General features: G+C 38.5%; 10 protein-coding genes across 10 annotated transcripts; 5 read left to right on the forward strand and 5 right to left on the reverse strand.

Moving 5' to 3' along the window:
• Positions 1-151: 151 nt before the first annotated feature.
• Gasu_47800 (uncharacterized protein) lies at positions 152-1,542 on the forward strand. Its single transcript, XM_005704098.1, has 2 exons — positions 152-398; positions 451-1,542. Exons 1-2 carry the CDS (start codon positions 241-243, stop codon positions 1,343-1,345), a joined length of 1,053 nt encoding a protein of 350 aa, XP_005704155.1. The 5' UTR covers positions 152-240; the 3' UTR covers positions 1,346-1,542.
• Positions 1,543-1,711: 169 nt separating this feature from the next.
• On the forward strand, positions 1,712-3,372 carry Gasu_47810 (circadian clock associated 1). Its single transcript, XM_005704099.1, has one exon. It carries the CDS (start codon positions 1,813-1,815, stop codon positions 3,193-3,195), a length of 1,383 nt encoding a protein of 460 aa, XP_005704156.1. The 5' UTR covers positions 1,712-1,812; the 3' UTR covers positions 3,196-3,372.
• Positions 3,373-3,377: 5 nt separating this feature from the next.
• On the reverse strand, positions 3,378-3,831 carry Gasu_47820 (uncharacterized protein). Its single transcript, XM_005704100.1, has one exon. It carries the CDS (start codon positions 3,822-3,824, stop codon positions 3,516-3,518), a length of 309 nt encoding a protein of 102 aa, XP_005704157.1. The 5' UTR covers positions 3,825-3,831; the 3' UTR covers positions 3,378-3,515.
• Positions 3,832-3,841: 10 nt separating this feature from the next.
• On the forward strand, positions 3,842-4,562 carry Gasu_47830 (vesicle transport protein SEC22). Its single transcript, XM_005704101.1, has 4 exons — positions 3,842-4,223; positions 4,275-4,360; positions 4,407-4,421; positions 4,478-4,562. Exons 1-4 carry the CDS (start codon positions 3,869-3,871, stop codon positions 4,526-4,528), a joined length of 507 nt encoding a protein of 168 aa, XP_005704158.1. The 5' UTR covers positions 3,842-3,868; the 3' UTR covers positions 4,529-4,562.
• Positions 4,563-4,566: 4 nt separating this feature from the next.
• On the reverse strand, positions 4,567-5,681 carry Gasu_47840 (replication factor C subunit 2/4). The gene has a single exon (XM_005704102.1). The coding sequence runs from the start codon at positions 5,585-5,587 to the stop codon at positions 4,622-4,624; it is 966 nt and encodes a 321-aa protein (XP_005704159.1). The 5' UTR covers positions 5,588-5,681; the 3' UTR covers positions 4,567-4,621.
• Positions 5,682-5,751: 70 nt separating this feature from the next.
• Positions 5,752-8,492, forward strand: Gasu_47850 (serine/threonine protein kinase). The gene is made up of 2 exons (XM_005704103.1): positions 5,752-6,829; positions 7,004-8,492. Exons 1-2 carry the CDS (start codon positions 5,758-5,760, stop codon positions 8,467-8,469), a joined length of 2,538 nt encoding a protein of 845 aa, XP_005704160.1. The 5' UTR covers positions 5,752-5,757; the 3' UTR covers positions 8,470-8,492.
• Positions 8,493-8,496: 4 nt separating this feature from the next.
• Gasu_47860 (phosphomannomutase) lies at positions 8,497-9,611 on the reverse strand. The gene is made up of 7 exons (XM_005704104.1): positions 9,526-9,611; positions 9,293-9,448; positions 9,139-9,240; positions 8,965-9,087; positions 8,841-8,916; positions 8,641-8,789; positions 8,497-8,593 (listed from the first exon to the last, which is right to left on the reverse strand). The coding sequence occupies exons 1-7, from the start codon at positions 9,607-9,609 to the stop codon at positions 8,528-8,530; spliced, it is 756 nt and encodes a 251-aa protein (XP_005704161.1). The 5' UTR covers positions 9,610-9,611; the 3' UTR covers positions 8,497-8,527.
• A 5-nt stretch (positions 9,612-9,616) lies between these two features.
• Positions 9,617-11,181, reverse strand: Gasu_47870 (uncharacterized protein). The gene has a single exon (XM_005704105.1). It carries the CDS (start codon positions 11,146-11,148, stop codon positions 9,706-9,708), a length of 1,443 nt encoding a protein of 480 aa, XP_005704162.1. The 5' UTR covers positions 11,149-11,181; the 3' UTR covers positions 9,617-9,705.
• A 34-nt stretch (positions 11,182-11,215) lies between these two features.
• On the reverse strand, positions 11,216-14,041 carry Gasu_47880 (molecular chaperone HtpG). Its single transcript, XM_005704106.1, has 7 exons — positions 13,911-14,041; positions 13,801-13,860; positions 13,195-13,747; positions 12,810-13,135; positions 12,355-12,755; positions 12,178-12,307; positions 11,216-12,126 (listed from the first exon to the last, which is right to left on the reverse strand). Exons 1-7 carry the CDS (start codon positions 13,947-13,949, stop codon positions 11,302-11,304), a joined length of 2,334 nt encoding a protein of 777 aa, XP_005704163.1. The 5' UTR covers positions 13,950-14,041; the 3' UTR covers positions 11,216-11,301.
• A 480-nt stretch (positions 14,042-14,521) lies between these two features.
• On the forward strand, positions 14,522-15,745 carry Gasu_47890 (uncharacterized protein). Its single transcript, XM_005704107.1, has 2 exons — positions 14,522-14,843; positions 14,890-15,745. Exons 1-2 carry the CDS (start codon positions 14,545-14,547, stop codon positions 15,527-15,529), a joined length of 939 nt encoding a protein of 312 aa, XP_005704164.1. The 5' UTR covers positions 14,522-14,544; the 3' UTR covers positions 15,530-15,745.
• The last annotated feature ends 21 nt before the right edge of the window (positions 15,746-15,766 follow it).

A 15,766-nucleotide genomic window follows, 5' to 3' on the forward strand; every position in this document is an offset into this window, starting at 1 on the left:
TCACATTCTCTTCCACGTTATTTTCAATCTCAAAAGTACTCGATCAAACAAAATGATTGCTGAATATCATTTTAAAGAATTCTATCAATTATACTATAAAACTATAAAGTAAATCATTTTCCATATATATATATATCCATAAAATATTCTCCGAAAGAAGAAATCAACTATTCTTCAAATGAATGGATGATCCGAAATGGGCGGGATGATGATAAGAAGAAAGAATAACAACTTGTAGTGATGGAAGAAACCAAGTCTGTTATAGAGGCTATAGTCAATGGCTCGGATAAGGTTCTTACTTTTAAAGAACTTAGTCTTAAGAACAGCATTCCTATACAAGAAGCAAAAAAGATATTGGAGCTGTACTGGGCAAAACAACCAGAAAGACTTCACGCAACGTAGGTGAAAACTAAGAGTTTCTTTTTGTAGGGTTAATAACTTTGAACATAGGTTTGTACATTCCGGAATAGACGAACAAGGAAATAGAAAATGGGTATTGACAAACAACGCGTCGTTCCAACTTCCTTCAATGAGGACGATTTCCAAGTCTATTTACAGTATTTCACGTCACAAAGTATCTGAACCTAGTTTAATATGTTCAGAAGATTTCCAGAATGATAGAATTTTGACTCTTTGTCCTGCTGAACAGAAGAATGTGTTGAGAGACAACCGTTTCGCTTCGATCAGATGTAACCAAGTGAAACACTCTTATTGGTCTTTGATGGAAGAACAAGACTGCTCCAAAGGTGGTTTGGACCTAATTGAAGATGGTATGGAAGCTGATGATGGTGCTTTAAATAATTGGGAACAACCAAAAGTAGGTGAAGGAGACGCCAAGAAGGAAGGGACCGAGAGATGGGGCCAAGAAGAAGTCGTAGATGAAGAAGAAGCCCAAATTACAAGAAGAAGAAGAAAAAGGAGGAACTCACCGATTGTAGAAGATGGTCCCATAAAAGTTGTTGAGGAGGAGGAGGAATCGTCACACCCCAACAACTCTAGACAGAGTAGTCAGGAGAAGGAGAATACTGGGACTGTGGAAGCATTTTGTCGAAAGAATACGACAATTGTTGCTCCAAGTAAGAAAAGTGTGAGAACTATTTTGGACTCTAACGGTTATTGGGTCACACAAGTAGAAGAAGAACCCTTGAATGACACTGCTCCTTGTGTGAAACAAGAAGTAAAAAGTGAACCTTGTCAGGTAGGAGTTGAACAAAGTTATACATTTCAGTCAGAGAGACAAAACAACAAGGTTGTCAAGCAAGTTCCCAAGAGTTCTCAAGTGCAACAGGCATCACAAAAGTCTATCTCTTCTTTTTTCAAGAAAAATACCTTTACTAATCTATAGAGGGTACTCAGAAGTATTCGTTCCACTTGACTTTAAATAAAAGAAGCAACGTTGTTTTCTCTATTCATGGTTTGGAACGAAAAAGTATCATCAGTAATGAGGGCATATCTTTTCAGCAAGCCTCAACAGCTATGCCCATTTCTTCCTAAATTCACTTTGGGGAGGGAAGGAGGTACGCCTCCATTTCCCTCACACGGAGTGTCCAGGTAAACCAAGACAATGGTATCAAGGAATTCTTTAAAGGATCTCTCTTAAGATGCCGTGTCCTATGGACAAAACAGCTGTCCCTCCTCAAATTTGTTATCGTGTTTGTTCTGGAAACTTGAAAATCAACAGAAATCATACAAATTCGAACGTGGGTGAGATTCAATCCGGAAAAGAGGCCTTGAGACACACACTACGACAGCACGTGCCATTTATCTTCCACTGAGCACAGTTGTGTTGTCGTTCTTCCCCAGGCCTGATAAATGACTGAAAGAATAGATAAAAGTAGAAGAAAGAAATATGTGTTGACAAAGAAAAGGGAATACTGGACTGATGAGGAACATAACCGCTTCCTTGTTGGGTTGGAACAATATGGCCGAAACTGGAAAGCCATTGAAAAAGTAGTGCAAACTAAAACGGCAGTGCAAGTAAGGTCCCACGCGCAGAAATACTTTATTCGCTTGGCAAAAAACAAAACATATGAAAATCAAACGAGCGAAGAAAGGGACTCGTCTACTTCACAAACAGCCAGTAGTGGAGTGCCTTCTATGGAGCGTGGGTTTGCTTCAAAATTTAGCAATGAAGGAGCTGTGCAAGAGACGAATAATACAATTACTCGTTCCCACTGGTCTGATCCTTCCGAAGCCATGGTTGGCTACTCACAAGGAAAAACAGACAACCAACAGCTTGCAGCTAGCGGCTTGCAATCGTTGGCCGTTCCAGCAGCAAATGGTTTGACCCTTTGCAATTATTCTTTAGACAGGCAACCAGAAAACGCGGCTTGGAACCCTAATATGGTACCCGGTTATCCAGCGTTGAGTAGATATCCTTATTATCCTATGGAAACTACTTGTAATAGAATAGGGAGCACTGGATATCCATCATTATTCAATGGAGTATATTTATCAACGGTAGATTATCAAGTGGCTTCCAATTTGGCTTGTACACTACCTTCTCATGTGCCTTACAATTATTCCCAAAGTGGATGTCCACAAAACCTTCATTATGGTGTGGGGGGACCTGAGAATCCTTATCATTCCTCATCTGCACAAATATCCTCTCGTTTGGACAATGAAAAGAGAAAGGGCCATGAGGCTACAGTAAAACAACAACAACAAGAAGAAAGCAAGTTGCCAAGTTTTTCTGAACTAGTGGCCTGTTGTGGTGTCGAACGTGACTTGGAACATTGCCAGTATCAAAGTTCATCTGTAACTCATGAAGTGGACCTATCTTCTTTGCAACCCACTTGTTCTGTTGCTTCGGCTATGGGCATTCAATCTCCTTATGATTTGGAGAGTTGCAATAGAAATATATCGCCTGTCAGAAACTGTACATATGGTTTTGGGTCGACACAAAATAGACCTGTTGACTTTCCCAATTCTTCGTTAACTAGTTTGAACAAAGTAGGAAACTTTGTAGGAGAGTGTTCTGAAAGGTTCAATGTGTCAAATCAGCAAGCTCAGATGATGTCCAATGCAGGCAGTCTGACGTGCTTTTCTTTCTCACCGTTTGAATCCGCAGACCGCTCAAGCCATGAAGCATTATCTTATGGGAATGTTCATTCGCAAAACATAGAGTATCATAAAGAGTCCTTTTCAAAGAGGACTTATCCAGACTCTGTGCAGGCGGTAATTGTGGGTCAATGAAGTCTTTATTTTTGTTTATTTTCCAATTGGTGACTTTTATATTATGTCTTTTTCAAACAGTTTTGGTGTTAATGGAAACAGAGCTCGAAGAATGACGGATGATTCTGTGAGTCTCTGTTACTTTATTTGGTTTTCTATATTCAACTGAAAAAGTATATGCAAGAGGGTTTTTGAATAAAAGAATTGTCAACTTTTTTTTTATAGATGACTTGAAACTCTTTTGTTCTGTCAACCAATATTTTTTTGTTTTATGGATAACTTGGCAAGTGTCACTTCTAGTTATCTTCTTTTTCCTAACCCATGGCAAGTTACGGTATTATCTAGTGTTCGAAAGGCGTCACTTCAATGTCCGTATAATCATCAGTTCCAAACGTCAGATATAGAGTTTCTCCGTTAACGATTTCTTCTTCTTGTATTGACTTTTCCAGTCGATGGAAGCCTCCTCGACTCGTCGCCTTCCAGTCTTGTTCTTGCGTTGTTGTTGTTGTTTCTATTTTCTTCCACAGTTCGATGTTTTCAACAGGAATATCGGATAGCTTGGATACTTCTGTCTTGATAACCGAAACACTGTCACTCAATTCACAAAAAATAAAATAGATTTTCTTTTGTCTCTTTACTTTTACATACATTTTTCCTTTTCTGGGAATTGTGATTCTTATCTAGACTCCACCATATGCCCAAGTTTACACTTATATCTCGTCAAAGTGATGCGTTACCTTTGGCAGAAAGTATGATTGAAGAAAACGAACCATATGGAGATGAACTGGGAGATTACAAAAAACAAGCAAAAACAATAGTTCGACAACTTTCCAAGTCAGTCTCACCAGAGTCTATGATGACCATCGACTGTGGTTACTTCGTTTATCACTATATATTAGTAGATGGAGTGATTTATCTCACTTTTACTGAAAAAGCTTATCCAAGAAGATTAGCTTTTGACTTTTTGGATGAAATATCTAAAGAGTTTCGAACCATATACGGTTCTCAAGTGGCTACGGCTACAAGACCTTATGAATTTATTCGTTTTGGTAGGTAAACCTTGGTATCAACTCCATATTCAACTAAAATAAGGACAAAAGATAGTTTTCTACAAAAGACCAAAAAACTGTATGAAAACACGAGAACACAACGAAACATCACCAAACTTCAACAAGAACTAAAGGACGTCCAACATATCATGACGAAAAACATTCACCAAGTTTTGGAAAGAGGAGAAAAACTCGAGAGTATGAAACTTTTATCGATTGTCATGGCGATGTCTTGAGCGCTAAAACTTTATTAGATATCTCATTTCTTTCTTCCAGACTCGTATCTGAATCGAAAAGATACGTAAAAAAGACAGCATATATGCATCAAATGCTAACTTATAGGCAATACGGTTCAGTAGCTGTCGTGCTTCTCATAGTTTTGGTCCTCTTCTGGTTCTTCAACTAGTAGTCGATTCAGAAACTTCCGAGAGAAAAGATGTCAATGCTGTCAGTTGTATTAAACTGGCACAACCTTCCATAATTTTCATGTGCGTCTTCCCTACAATTTTCATAACTTCAAGACGTAAATGTTCGTTCATTTCATGACTGCGAGCAACTCGGAAAAGTGTCTGTACAATGTCCAAAGCGGAGTAGCCTTTGTTCCATAAAGAACATAAGATTTCATTCGACTTGGTCACATTTTGTTCAAGTGCACTCTCCAAAATCTGTTTCACCAAGTTCGGATGCGGTTGATCACAAACCTTAAATACATTCTCTTGAGAAAGCTTTCCAAAACCACAAACAGTTGCTTGAGCATTGTTGAGTGCATTGCGCATATCACCATCTGCAGTAAACAAAATAGCCTCCAAACCTGAGTTTTCCCATTCAACATTTTCTAGTCTCAAAACCTGTTCCAGTCTCTCGGCAATTTCACTATCTTCCAGTCTTCTCAACCTAACAACAGCGCATCTGGATTGTATAGGCTCTATAATTTTCGAAGGAGTATTACAAGCTAACGCAAAACGGGTAGTTGTCGCATATATCTCCATAGTCCTTCGAAGTGCTTGTTGAGCGCCTTCCGTCATTGAATCCGCTTCATCCAATATGACAATCTTGTGTTTTCCACTAGGCAAACTCATCTTTTGTTGAGCAAATGTTTTGACTTTGGATCTTATCACGTCAATTCCTCGATCGTCCGAAGCGTTTAGTTCTAGAACAGCTTGTGAGAACCATTCCTCTCCAAGTAGTTGCCTTGCTAAACACAATATCATAGTTGTCTTCCCACAACCAGGAGGACCTGACAGTAGCAAATGAGGTAGACTTCCCCCGTGCACTACAGCTTGAAGCCTCGATACCACTTGGGGATTGCCAACAACTTCATCCAAGGTCTTGGGTCTATATTTTTCAACCCAAGGCTCCTGCATCCTTCTCTCTTAGCCTTGTTTGTAGTAACAACCAGCCAAAAATGGCGCTAATTCTCTTTTTTTTTTTTTAATTACAGAATTGAAATCACAGTTGTCATTATGGAAAGCTTTGAAATTGAAGAATACCAAGTTGCCATGTCGGAGCCACATTACCTTACTTGATGACGGTAATGAAGGCACAGTCTACCAAAGATTCTTCCAACTCAAGTAATTCTACATTTGCTCCTGTTTTTGAGGCTAGGAATAGGGATGCTTTTACTGCAGAAGAACAAAAGTTGTTGGACACAGTGGGGGTTCATGAAGCAGTTGCAGGTCAAGCAACGCAGTTAACTAGGAAGTCGGTTCCGTCTCACTTTTTAAACCATGTACCTACAGAAGTGACCTTGAGGCACTACCAGTTATGGAGAGAATACATCAGTTCCAAGAAACCAGTCATAGACATTCAGGTAGACCCCGTCTTTGGCTCTTACGAACTTACTATGATTGGAAGTGAAAGACGAGGAATCTTAGCGGACCTAACAGAAACTCTCAAGTCAGAAGGTCTAGACGTTATTTCTGCGAAGATATTTTCCTTACCTAACCACTCTGTGATGGATATCTTTCGGTTCGATGACCACGAAGGAATTTTGGCAGATGAGGAGAAAGCCAGTCGGTTGCATCAAAAACTTTGGAATGTGGTCTCTCCAGAACTCCAAGAGGAGACTGGACATAATATAGCAAACGCTGAAATTTCTTCGCGTCATACAACTTCAGAACCTAGTTCCTCCCCCTCCTCCTCGCTTGTATTGCAGTCTGCTGATATGAGTGAGAAGATAAAACAATTAGACTCGGACGTCTCAAAAAATCCTTCTCTACTTGCTGAACAACTTCATCGGCAGTCCGGAGACTTGATTGCCTTTGAAAGACAAGATATGGACTCATCAGTGAATGAAAAAGAGAGTCATCATTTGGGTGGGCAGTCCTTTGAACCAGTTAGAGAAACAGACACTTTATCATTTCCATTCAACGAGTATTTTTTACATACTTCAAGAAGACATTCGATTGAAATCATGGAGAGCGTTGCATCTTGGAATAGTGCTCCAAGGACTCCCGTATCGAATGGCAAAAAGTTAACCAAATCCCTTTTAAAGTCTTTTTCCAATCTAGCTATGGTTGATTTAGAAACAGGAAAAGAAGAACTATCTAATGACCGTATGAAATTAGATACTGAAACACGTTCCAACATGAAAATGTTACAAGTTGGTGAAGCTTTGTATTTCTTGACTCATTTTTCCAACAACGTGACTCCCATGAAGACTATTTTTCGTGTTTCTAAGGATGGAAGATATCTCAAGGCAAGTGGAATATTATATTTTCATCTTTTTGGCTAAAATATTCTGTAGTGGAATAGCAATACCCAGTCTCTCCCTTTTGTAGATATGTTGAGTATAGAGTATGACTTGTATTTGATTGATATTCATAATCGACTATGGGATGAGTATCCTCCTTGGTTGTGGTTTAGTATCCATGCCAAGACAATATCGTTATTTATTGCTACCGTATCTGAAGAACAACTGGATAGGTGGTTCTTAGGAATCCAGTCTCTTCTACCTGATATTCGTACAGAGAAGTATTTAACTAAACGTGATTTATTGTTGAAACGATTGAAAGCAAAGTGTCGTCATAAGGCTCATCGTAAAGGACTTACATTATTTCGACATGTCCTGAATACTGTCAAATATATCGGCAACATTATATATAGCCATGCTTCCACTATTCATCAAATAGAAGAAGCAAAGTATCATTCAGATTCCATCATGGAAGATTATTTGGAATGGAATCAAGGACAGACTATTGACATATTAAAAAGACAATTGGAAGCTGCTAATGAACAGATAGAACATCTCACCCGAGAATTAGAATTATCTTCTTCAAGAGTGGCTATTTTGAAGAATAAGCTAAAGTTGGTACAACGCAGTTGGGAAGTGGATTTTGGTGAAATCAAAAAGTTGGAAAAGATTGGAAACGGTGCATATTCGGAACTTTTCAAGGCAGAATGGAGAGGTACTATTGTTGCTGTGAAATTAATGAAAGCACAAGAGACGTCCGAAGAAGTGTTACGTCAATTTCATGATGAAGTGAATACTCTTTCCAAGTTGAGGCATCCGAACATCGTTTTGTTTATGGGTGCTTGTGGAAGACCACCTAATGTCTCCATAATTACGGAGTTTTGTTTTGGAGGCAATGTATATAATGCTTTGAGAAAACCCTTTTGGAAAAAGTGGACTCACGTTGACTTGGTTTATCTTGCAAGAGATGCTGCGAGAGGAATCTTGTATCTACATTCCAATAAGATCATTCATCGAGATGTAAAGAGTCAAAACCTTCTTCTGGACAAACCCATTGAGACAGGTAGACCAACCATAAGAGTTGCTGACTTCGGTTTGAGTAGAACGCTCATTGGTGGTAGTAACTCGACCACTGGAATCATGACTAGTGAGACTGGCACTTATCGCTGGATGGCACCAGAAGTTATTCGTCATGAACATTATTCTGAAAAAGTAGATGTGTATTCCTTTGGAGTAACTTTATGGGAATTTTTTTCTTGTGAAGTTCCCTTTGCTCGACTGACACCTATTCAAGCAGCTTTTGCAGTAGCTGATAAAAACTTGAGACCAGATTTGACTATCAGTCGTTCAGGTCGACAATTTCAGATACCTTTGGCATGGAAGTATCTTATTGAACGTTGTTGGGATGCGGAACCCATGAAGAGACCAAGTTTCGGAGATATTATTTGTGTGTTGAATGAAATGGAAGAAATGGAACCCAATCAACTTGCCAGTCATTGGAAAGGAATGGAAGAGTCATCATTGGAAAGGAATTCCCGTGCGACTATTTCATAACCACGAAGAGAGAGCAGAATAAAACTATTTTCAAGGAGGAGAAGAACAACAACTTTTTTTACAAGTTGAACAACTGTTGGCATTGCTTGACAGTATCTTCAGGAGAAGTTACCGAATGACCAATCTATCTCATATGAGTCGCAACTGATTATGTTTCTAATCTTTGCTCACCGTTCGGGCATCTTGAAAGATTTCATAATCATTACCGCCAAGAAATGTCTTATCTCCAAAGAAATGTATCACTGGAATATGTTTTACAAATGATAGACAATATGTTTTATCCCAACCACGTGGAAAAACATCAAAACTGATTTGACCACCTATATCCAAGATAAGGCCTAACGACTTGTGTGATATACAAAAAAACATACCGATCGAAAACTGCAAATCATAACCCTCGAATCGTTCCTTCAAATAATCCACAAATCGACTTCGAATACTGTGAACCTGTAACCATCAGAATAAACAATATCCGATCAATAGAATTTGGCGTACCCGATCATACTTTTCAAACTCTTCTCGTTCTTGTTGACTACAATTTCTACCGATGGGTGAAACGTTCAACATTCCTTTACGAAACTCCACAAATGTACCTCGCTTCAAAGGAATGTCCAAATCCTATATCTCTCATTACTCTACTTGAAATATCACAATCTACTCAGATCTCACCGCAATGTAGCGCAAGCAACAGTTGATTACGTTCTTCAGCTTTTCTTCGCCAAGATGTTTGGCCAAACTCTGAACGTGAATCAACTTGCCTTTCTCATAAGCCTATTCCATCAGTAATGGTAGTGAATCAATGAATTGCCTTACGACAGCCTACCACGAGACCATTTTCGGAAAACACATAGTCAAAATCTTCCAAAATAGTGGGACCCAGTTGTTCTTCTTGTTTCACTAAATCAGAACCACCGACTATTCCAGTGAATACTTCATCCCTCAATCTTCTTAAAAACTCCAACGTTTCATGACTTGCTTTCTACAACAGCAAAGAAAAAAGGATGGGGAGAAACAGTAAGTTGACAACGTGGATGGTGAAGAACCAAGCAGTCTTACGCATCTAGATGGGGTTAAGGTACCGTCCACATCGAATAAAGCCAAGGTGTCTGTTCTTTTTGGCATTCTTCTGATATGAGACATACAAAGTCTTGTAATGCGATATTGGGTATTCTTTATTCGATGAAAACAAAAATGACAACTTTTTCCTTTTTCCCAAGTCCACGATACAAAAGTCATCTAAGAAGAGGTGATCAGCAATGGCGGGCTGAATTGTAGAATTTGACGATTCCGTTGAATGCTTCGTAGTTGCATGGCAATCCTATGTTGTTGGATTTCCTTGTGAGTTTGTATTTCTCTTCTTTGGAAAGGTGATAATAATAAATATCGATATACTTGATGAATTTGTACAAAATAATGGCGAAATAATAGGGTGTGTTTCCAATGGATACGGTATTCATTGCCTTGAAGAGTTATTAAAAGGGCATGTTGGTGGTTGGGATGGAACAAAATAAAAGTACCGTCTCGAAAATGACAAGAAAGATAACCTCTTGTGTCCAACTTGAAATCACCCCAAGAGTCCAAACTTAACCATTCTTGTCTAGTTTTTTGAATCTTCCTACGAGGAGAAGAATAACGGATCAACGGTTGGCTCCAAAGTTTTTTGACTTGGTTTCTCCATCGCATGGATGTTTGAATGATAGCTTTCCATGAATGATGAAATTGGGGAGGTATTCCACGAATACTGAAAATGAGATGATGTTCTTGTCCATTATCTAAAGAAAAGTATTCTACAATTCTACCACTATTGTTGAGTTGTAGTAACGCATCCAATCTTACATCCTTCCAAGCTATCACCGAGTCTTGCTGAATGACGTACCAGAAGAAAGCATCTTTATCGAATTGTACAAGTGGAATGATTCGTTGGTCTAATTGATAACAGGTTTCCCCCTCTGTTGTATGCTGCACGACATGATCCAATGGAATGAGTTCATAAGTATGCTCATAAAAAGGCTCTTGTTGAATTATTGTCTCATCCAACATGTGACCAAAGTGATTGAGAACTAGGGATAAGGCTTCTCGAAAAATGAATGGGCACTGAGAGATTGGAAAAGTTTGTACAATCATATTATTATCCTCTCTCTCCAAGTTAGTAGTGGAGGATGGTAGGCGATATACATGTTGATGAACCCACCGTTCTAAATCATCTGAAATTTCTCTATTTTGTAGTTTCCTAGGAGATATACACATTTGCACCAACTGTTGGTGTCGAAAAAGAATCAAAGCAGCATCTCTGTCCAGAGAATAGAGGATAGTAGCCAATGGAGTCAGATTCACCGATAGATAGTCATTCAGTTGGAGATTACCAGGCCATGATATCTTCTTTATCATTTCTTGCCATTGAAAAATCTCGTAGTTACCCAACTGCGTATTGAACCATATAGGGTATTGAGTCCAATGATTTCGCAAAGGTACGGCTTGTTGGATGTAAGGTTTCCAATGACGTGGTGGACAGAAAATGCTTCCAAGCCATTCACTGGATGAGTTTCTGTTTCTCGATTGCTTTATCCAATAACGTTTTCCAGTTGGATGTATCACAAATATTGTTTTGTCGTTGAAAGAACATATAAAATATCCTTGTAAAGTCCAAGTGGCATGAATGAGCCGTGGATGGTTCGACATAACGGCCAATTCCACGATTTGAAATTTCCCAAGAAGGGCAATAATGCAGGAAGAACAAAATCTAAAAGGGGAAAAGACCTTATTTATTATTCTACCAGCGAAAACCAGTGCAAAAAGCAACAAAGAAAAATGAAATCTTTCAATATATCACAGCTAAAGTTCTTCATGATCAACAGTATCGAATATTTCGTTCTTAAGTGAGTCACCTGTTTGCTCTTTCTCTTCGTTCCTTTCTCTGTTGCCGCCATGGTTGTCTTGAATCTCTTCTTCGTTGATGGTTGAAAAGTCTTGTGCGAAAACTTTCTCGTTATCCAACATCAAGGAAATCACTTTCAGCATTCTTTGAGAGAAACCTGAAATATCATCAAGCTGAAATCCGGATGAGATGGCTGCCAACTCGTACAACATGAGAGAAATATCGTCCTTTTCTTTCTTCCCCTTTCTCTTTTTCACAAACTGTAACATCCTTTTGATAATAGTGTGGTCGGGATTGATTTCCAATACTTTTTTAGGTGAATAGAAAGAAAACATTTCGGGATTAGCTAGTGCTTGTGCTCTTAGAATACGTTCTGTATTCGCTGAATATCCTCCTTCTGCAGAAACCAACATACATGGAGTGTTTACCAGGCGACTAGTTACTTTCACTCGAGTGACATGTTCAGAAAGTGTCTGCTCCAAATGGTCTATCAAAGGCTGAAATTGTTTCTTGGCTTTTGACAACTTGGCTCGGATAGCTTTTTCATCGTCACCCAAACGCAAGTTCTCCTTACTGACATCTATGAATTTGTAGCTTTCAAACTCCGTTAAAGTCTGCATCAAATATTCATCGATGGGTTCTGTTAGGAATAAAACTTCAAAATTTTTGGCTTGAAGCTGTTCTAAAAGAGGAGATTTTCTAACGCTGGCACCCGATTCTCCTGCAAGGTAATAAATAACATCTTGACCAGCTTTCATTCTCGCGACATAACTTTTTAGAGACTAGAAGACAATATGAGAATAGTGTTATACGAGAGAACAAGGTATGCATACTGTATAATCATTTGGATCATGTTCATTCGTCTTGGAAGATTGGAAACGTAACAAGTTTACCAATTTCTTTCGATATTCACTGTCTTCAATAACACCCAATTTTATATATTTTCCATATTGTTTCCAAAACCTGCAACATTAAAATTCATTTTCTTTACAATAAAGAGTATAACTTACTGCGAATAATTTGAACTTTTTGCCGAATTGATACCTCTGTGTCCAGATGATGAGGATTCCACTTCATCACTGGTGGCAAGGTTACGGATCATTTCTAAAGACTTTTGGATCAATTTTTTTCTGATGAGTTGAACGATACTGCTCTGTTGCAACATTTCTCTAGATATATTAATAGGAAGGTCATCGGAATCCACGATGCCAAGAACAAATGATAGCCAGCGAGGAAGCAATGCATCTTTGGCAAATTTATCGGATACCAATACTCGTTTCAAGTAGAGCTTAATAGGGCTTCCTTCCGACTCTTCCGAGAAAAAGTCAAACGGCAGTCTCTCTGGAACAAATAAAATACTTCGAAATTCTATTTCTCCCTCAGCACGAAAATGTGTTTTTGTGAGATAATTCTAGTCACAATTAGGATAGGCAAGAACTTGTCTACAAACGAGACAATAACTTACTTTTGAATAGGGAGACAAGGAGAGAAATAATGCTTTGTATTCATCTTCCTTCACTTCGCTAGGGTCCTTTAACCAAGTTGGCTTTTGTTCATTTAACTGAACATTTTTCACTTGTGTCTTAGTTTTTGGTTGGGATGAGTCTAATGTTGCTTCTTCTTCTTCTTCTTCCTCCAAAGTCTCTTCGTCAGAAACACTGCTCTCCACTTTCATATAGATTGGAAAGGTGATAAATCGACAATATTTGTCAACAAGTTGTCTCAAAGCATGTTCGCTCAAGAATTCGGTCGAATCTTGTCTCACATGTAAAATGACTTTTGTCCCTCTCCCTAGAAAGAAATATCGTGAATATAGACAGCCTTATAGTTTGACGAAAAGTGGAACAAACCTATGCTTTGGTCTACATACTCCTTCACGGTAAATGTTTTATCAGCATTGCTTTCCCAAACATATGCCTTGTCATAAATACTTTTGGATATGACAGACACTTTATCTGCAACTAGATAAGCTGCATAAAAGCCAACTCCAAACTGTCCGATCAACGAAGAGTCCTTCTGATCTTTAAGCTGTTCCAAGAAGTTTAGAGTACCACTTCTTGCTACCACTCCCAGGTTGTTAATCAGCTCTTGTTTGGTCATACCTATGCCGTTATCTTCAATAGTTATAGTCATATTCTCTGGATCGAAATCAATCTGAATCTTCAAGTTGTCGACACTTTCATCACCAAGAAGCGTCCTGTTTGTTAAAGAAAGAAAACGCAACTTTTCCAGTGCATCTGCAGAGTTTGAAACCAACTCTCTGAAGAATATTTCCTTATTGGAATACAGTGAATGTATGATGATGTTCATGAGCCGTTGAACTTCGGCTCGAAATTCGAAGGATTCTTCCTCAGAGTTCTTAACTGAATCTTTCGAACTTTGTAAATGGATAGAATCTGAAGACTAAACGAAAGAGTTGGAGAACACTTATTCTGTTGTCAGAGAAGTTGACGTACCCGGTGAAACAACTCCTGCGTGTCTGTCTTGCAACGCACATAACCAAACCAAGTAACGAACTAAAAACAACTATAAGCTATAAAAAACTGACCAATGTTTGTTAACTCACCAGCAAAATAAAAAAGACTAACCTTGAAACCTTCACCATTGAGAACAAGATAAACAGCCAAGCTTCTAGTCAGTCGAATGGATAAATAGAAAATGACATTTCCATGCCGCCCATTCAATCCAAATTGTTCAAGATTGCGCCATTTTTGTGACAACTGAATTTGCTTTTGTTATTTTTCGATACTTTTAAAAAGTAATTGTTTCTCTTGTTATAAGTTATAAGTGCTTGTTGAAAATCATAAGTTTGCAATTCTCTCCATTTTTTTGTCTTGCGTTCACTTTTTCAAGACATAAAGTTGTACTTTACTACTTTCAGTTGGAATAGGTCATCAAGACCGTTTATGTTTTATTGAAAGATATCATCATCTTTTGAGTTCTTTCGTTTCCAAAAATATGCAAGTTGATACAAGAGGCTTCATATTCAAATGATACTACTCCACTCTGACTCCATCATGAAATAGAGAGGAACATATCATTCATTAAACAAAATATGCCTTTTCATTCTAAGATGGGCACAACTATTTGAATACTTTTCATAGAAACTCGAAAAGCACTATTTTGAAAAACATTCTCCATTGACTAGGTCGTGTGCAAAAGTGCTATGAACCAGCCATTTGTTGTGCTTGAAACATTTCATGGAAATTCCTGTAATTGACTGGCAAGAATTTTGTGCCTCAACTGATGATAAACTGGTAGTCGAAAACTTTGCCAAGTTGGGGTTTCTGGCACTAAGGAATCATGGAATACCCTTGGAACACGTGCGACAAGCATTTCGCGTTACACATGAGTTTTTTCGTCTTCCTTTATCTGTCAAGAAGAGCATTTTGCGAGGAACACTGGGTGACAACAACTCAGGATATGTGGAGTACCAGATGGAATCCTTAAATAGCACCAGTGTAGATAAGAAAGAAGCACTGAACATCACTTGTCAACCGTAAGTACTAGCTTTTCTTTTCGTACTCTCGTTGATTATGGAAAAGATGGTTATTACCCGAGTCCTTGTCTTTTCTGTCACAACTAGAGTGTTTTTATATGGAAGCTTGGCAGTTGGGAATGCAACTCTTAGAACAACTTGAACTCAGTTCTATCGGAGAGAGTGTGTTGAGAAAGTATCATACTTTTCGGTCGTTGGGAGTTCATAGTAAAGCAAAGGAAGAAAATCTCTTTTTCAATAAGAGAACCAGTGCAAGCACTCTTCGCTTACTTTGTTACCCACCCGTGGCAGAAACTAAAGCTACGTTAGACGAGGTTCTCGCTGGTATTCACTCTGATTATGGAACTCTTACTTTATTGTTTCAAGACAGTTTTGGAGGATTGCAAGTTCAGCACGCACAGGACTGGATCAACGTATCTTCACAGGAAGATGTTGTAGTAGTCAATGCTGGTGATTTACTTGAGATATGGACAGGTGGTTTGATTCCTTCCACGAAACATAGAGTAGTAGTGACACCTGAAATGATAAGGTGTCCTCATCGATGTCGTTATTCTATTGCAGTATTTATTCATCCCGATGATGATGCCATTGTTCGGCCTTTATATGGCGATATTACGAAATATAATCCTGTTTTGGCGTCGGATTACGTTACTGGTCGTTTTCAGCGTTCTTATAAAGAAAGTTGATTGGAGTTGTGGAGCATTCGTTGTCTACATTGACTTTATGAAATGTGCATGGATATGTGTGTGTTTCGAAGTTTGGTAGACGATGGGTTTCTCTGTTAGTCGAATTGGATTCTCGTTTCCTGAAGAAGAGTAGTACTAGAGTGGCAATTTTGAAACCTTGTATCCCTTGTGGATGTCAGTTTTTATTTTTATAACAGTAAATCAACTCATTCTATTGAACAAGTGCTGCAAGACTTA

The sequence above is a fragment of the Galdieria sulphuraria genome, assembly GCF_000341285.1.
Source record: "Galdieria sulphuraria unplaced genomic scaffold scaf_45, whole genome shotgun sequence".
Classification (NCBI taxonomy): domain Eukaryota; phylum Rhodophyta; class Bangiophyceae; order Galdieriales; family Galdieriaceae; genus Galdieria; species Galdieria sulphuraria.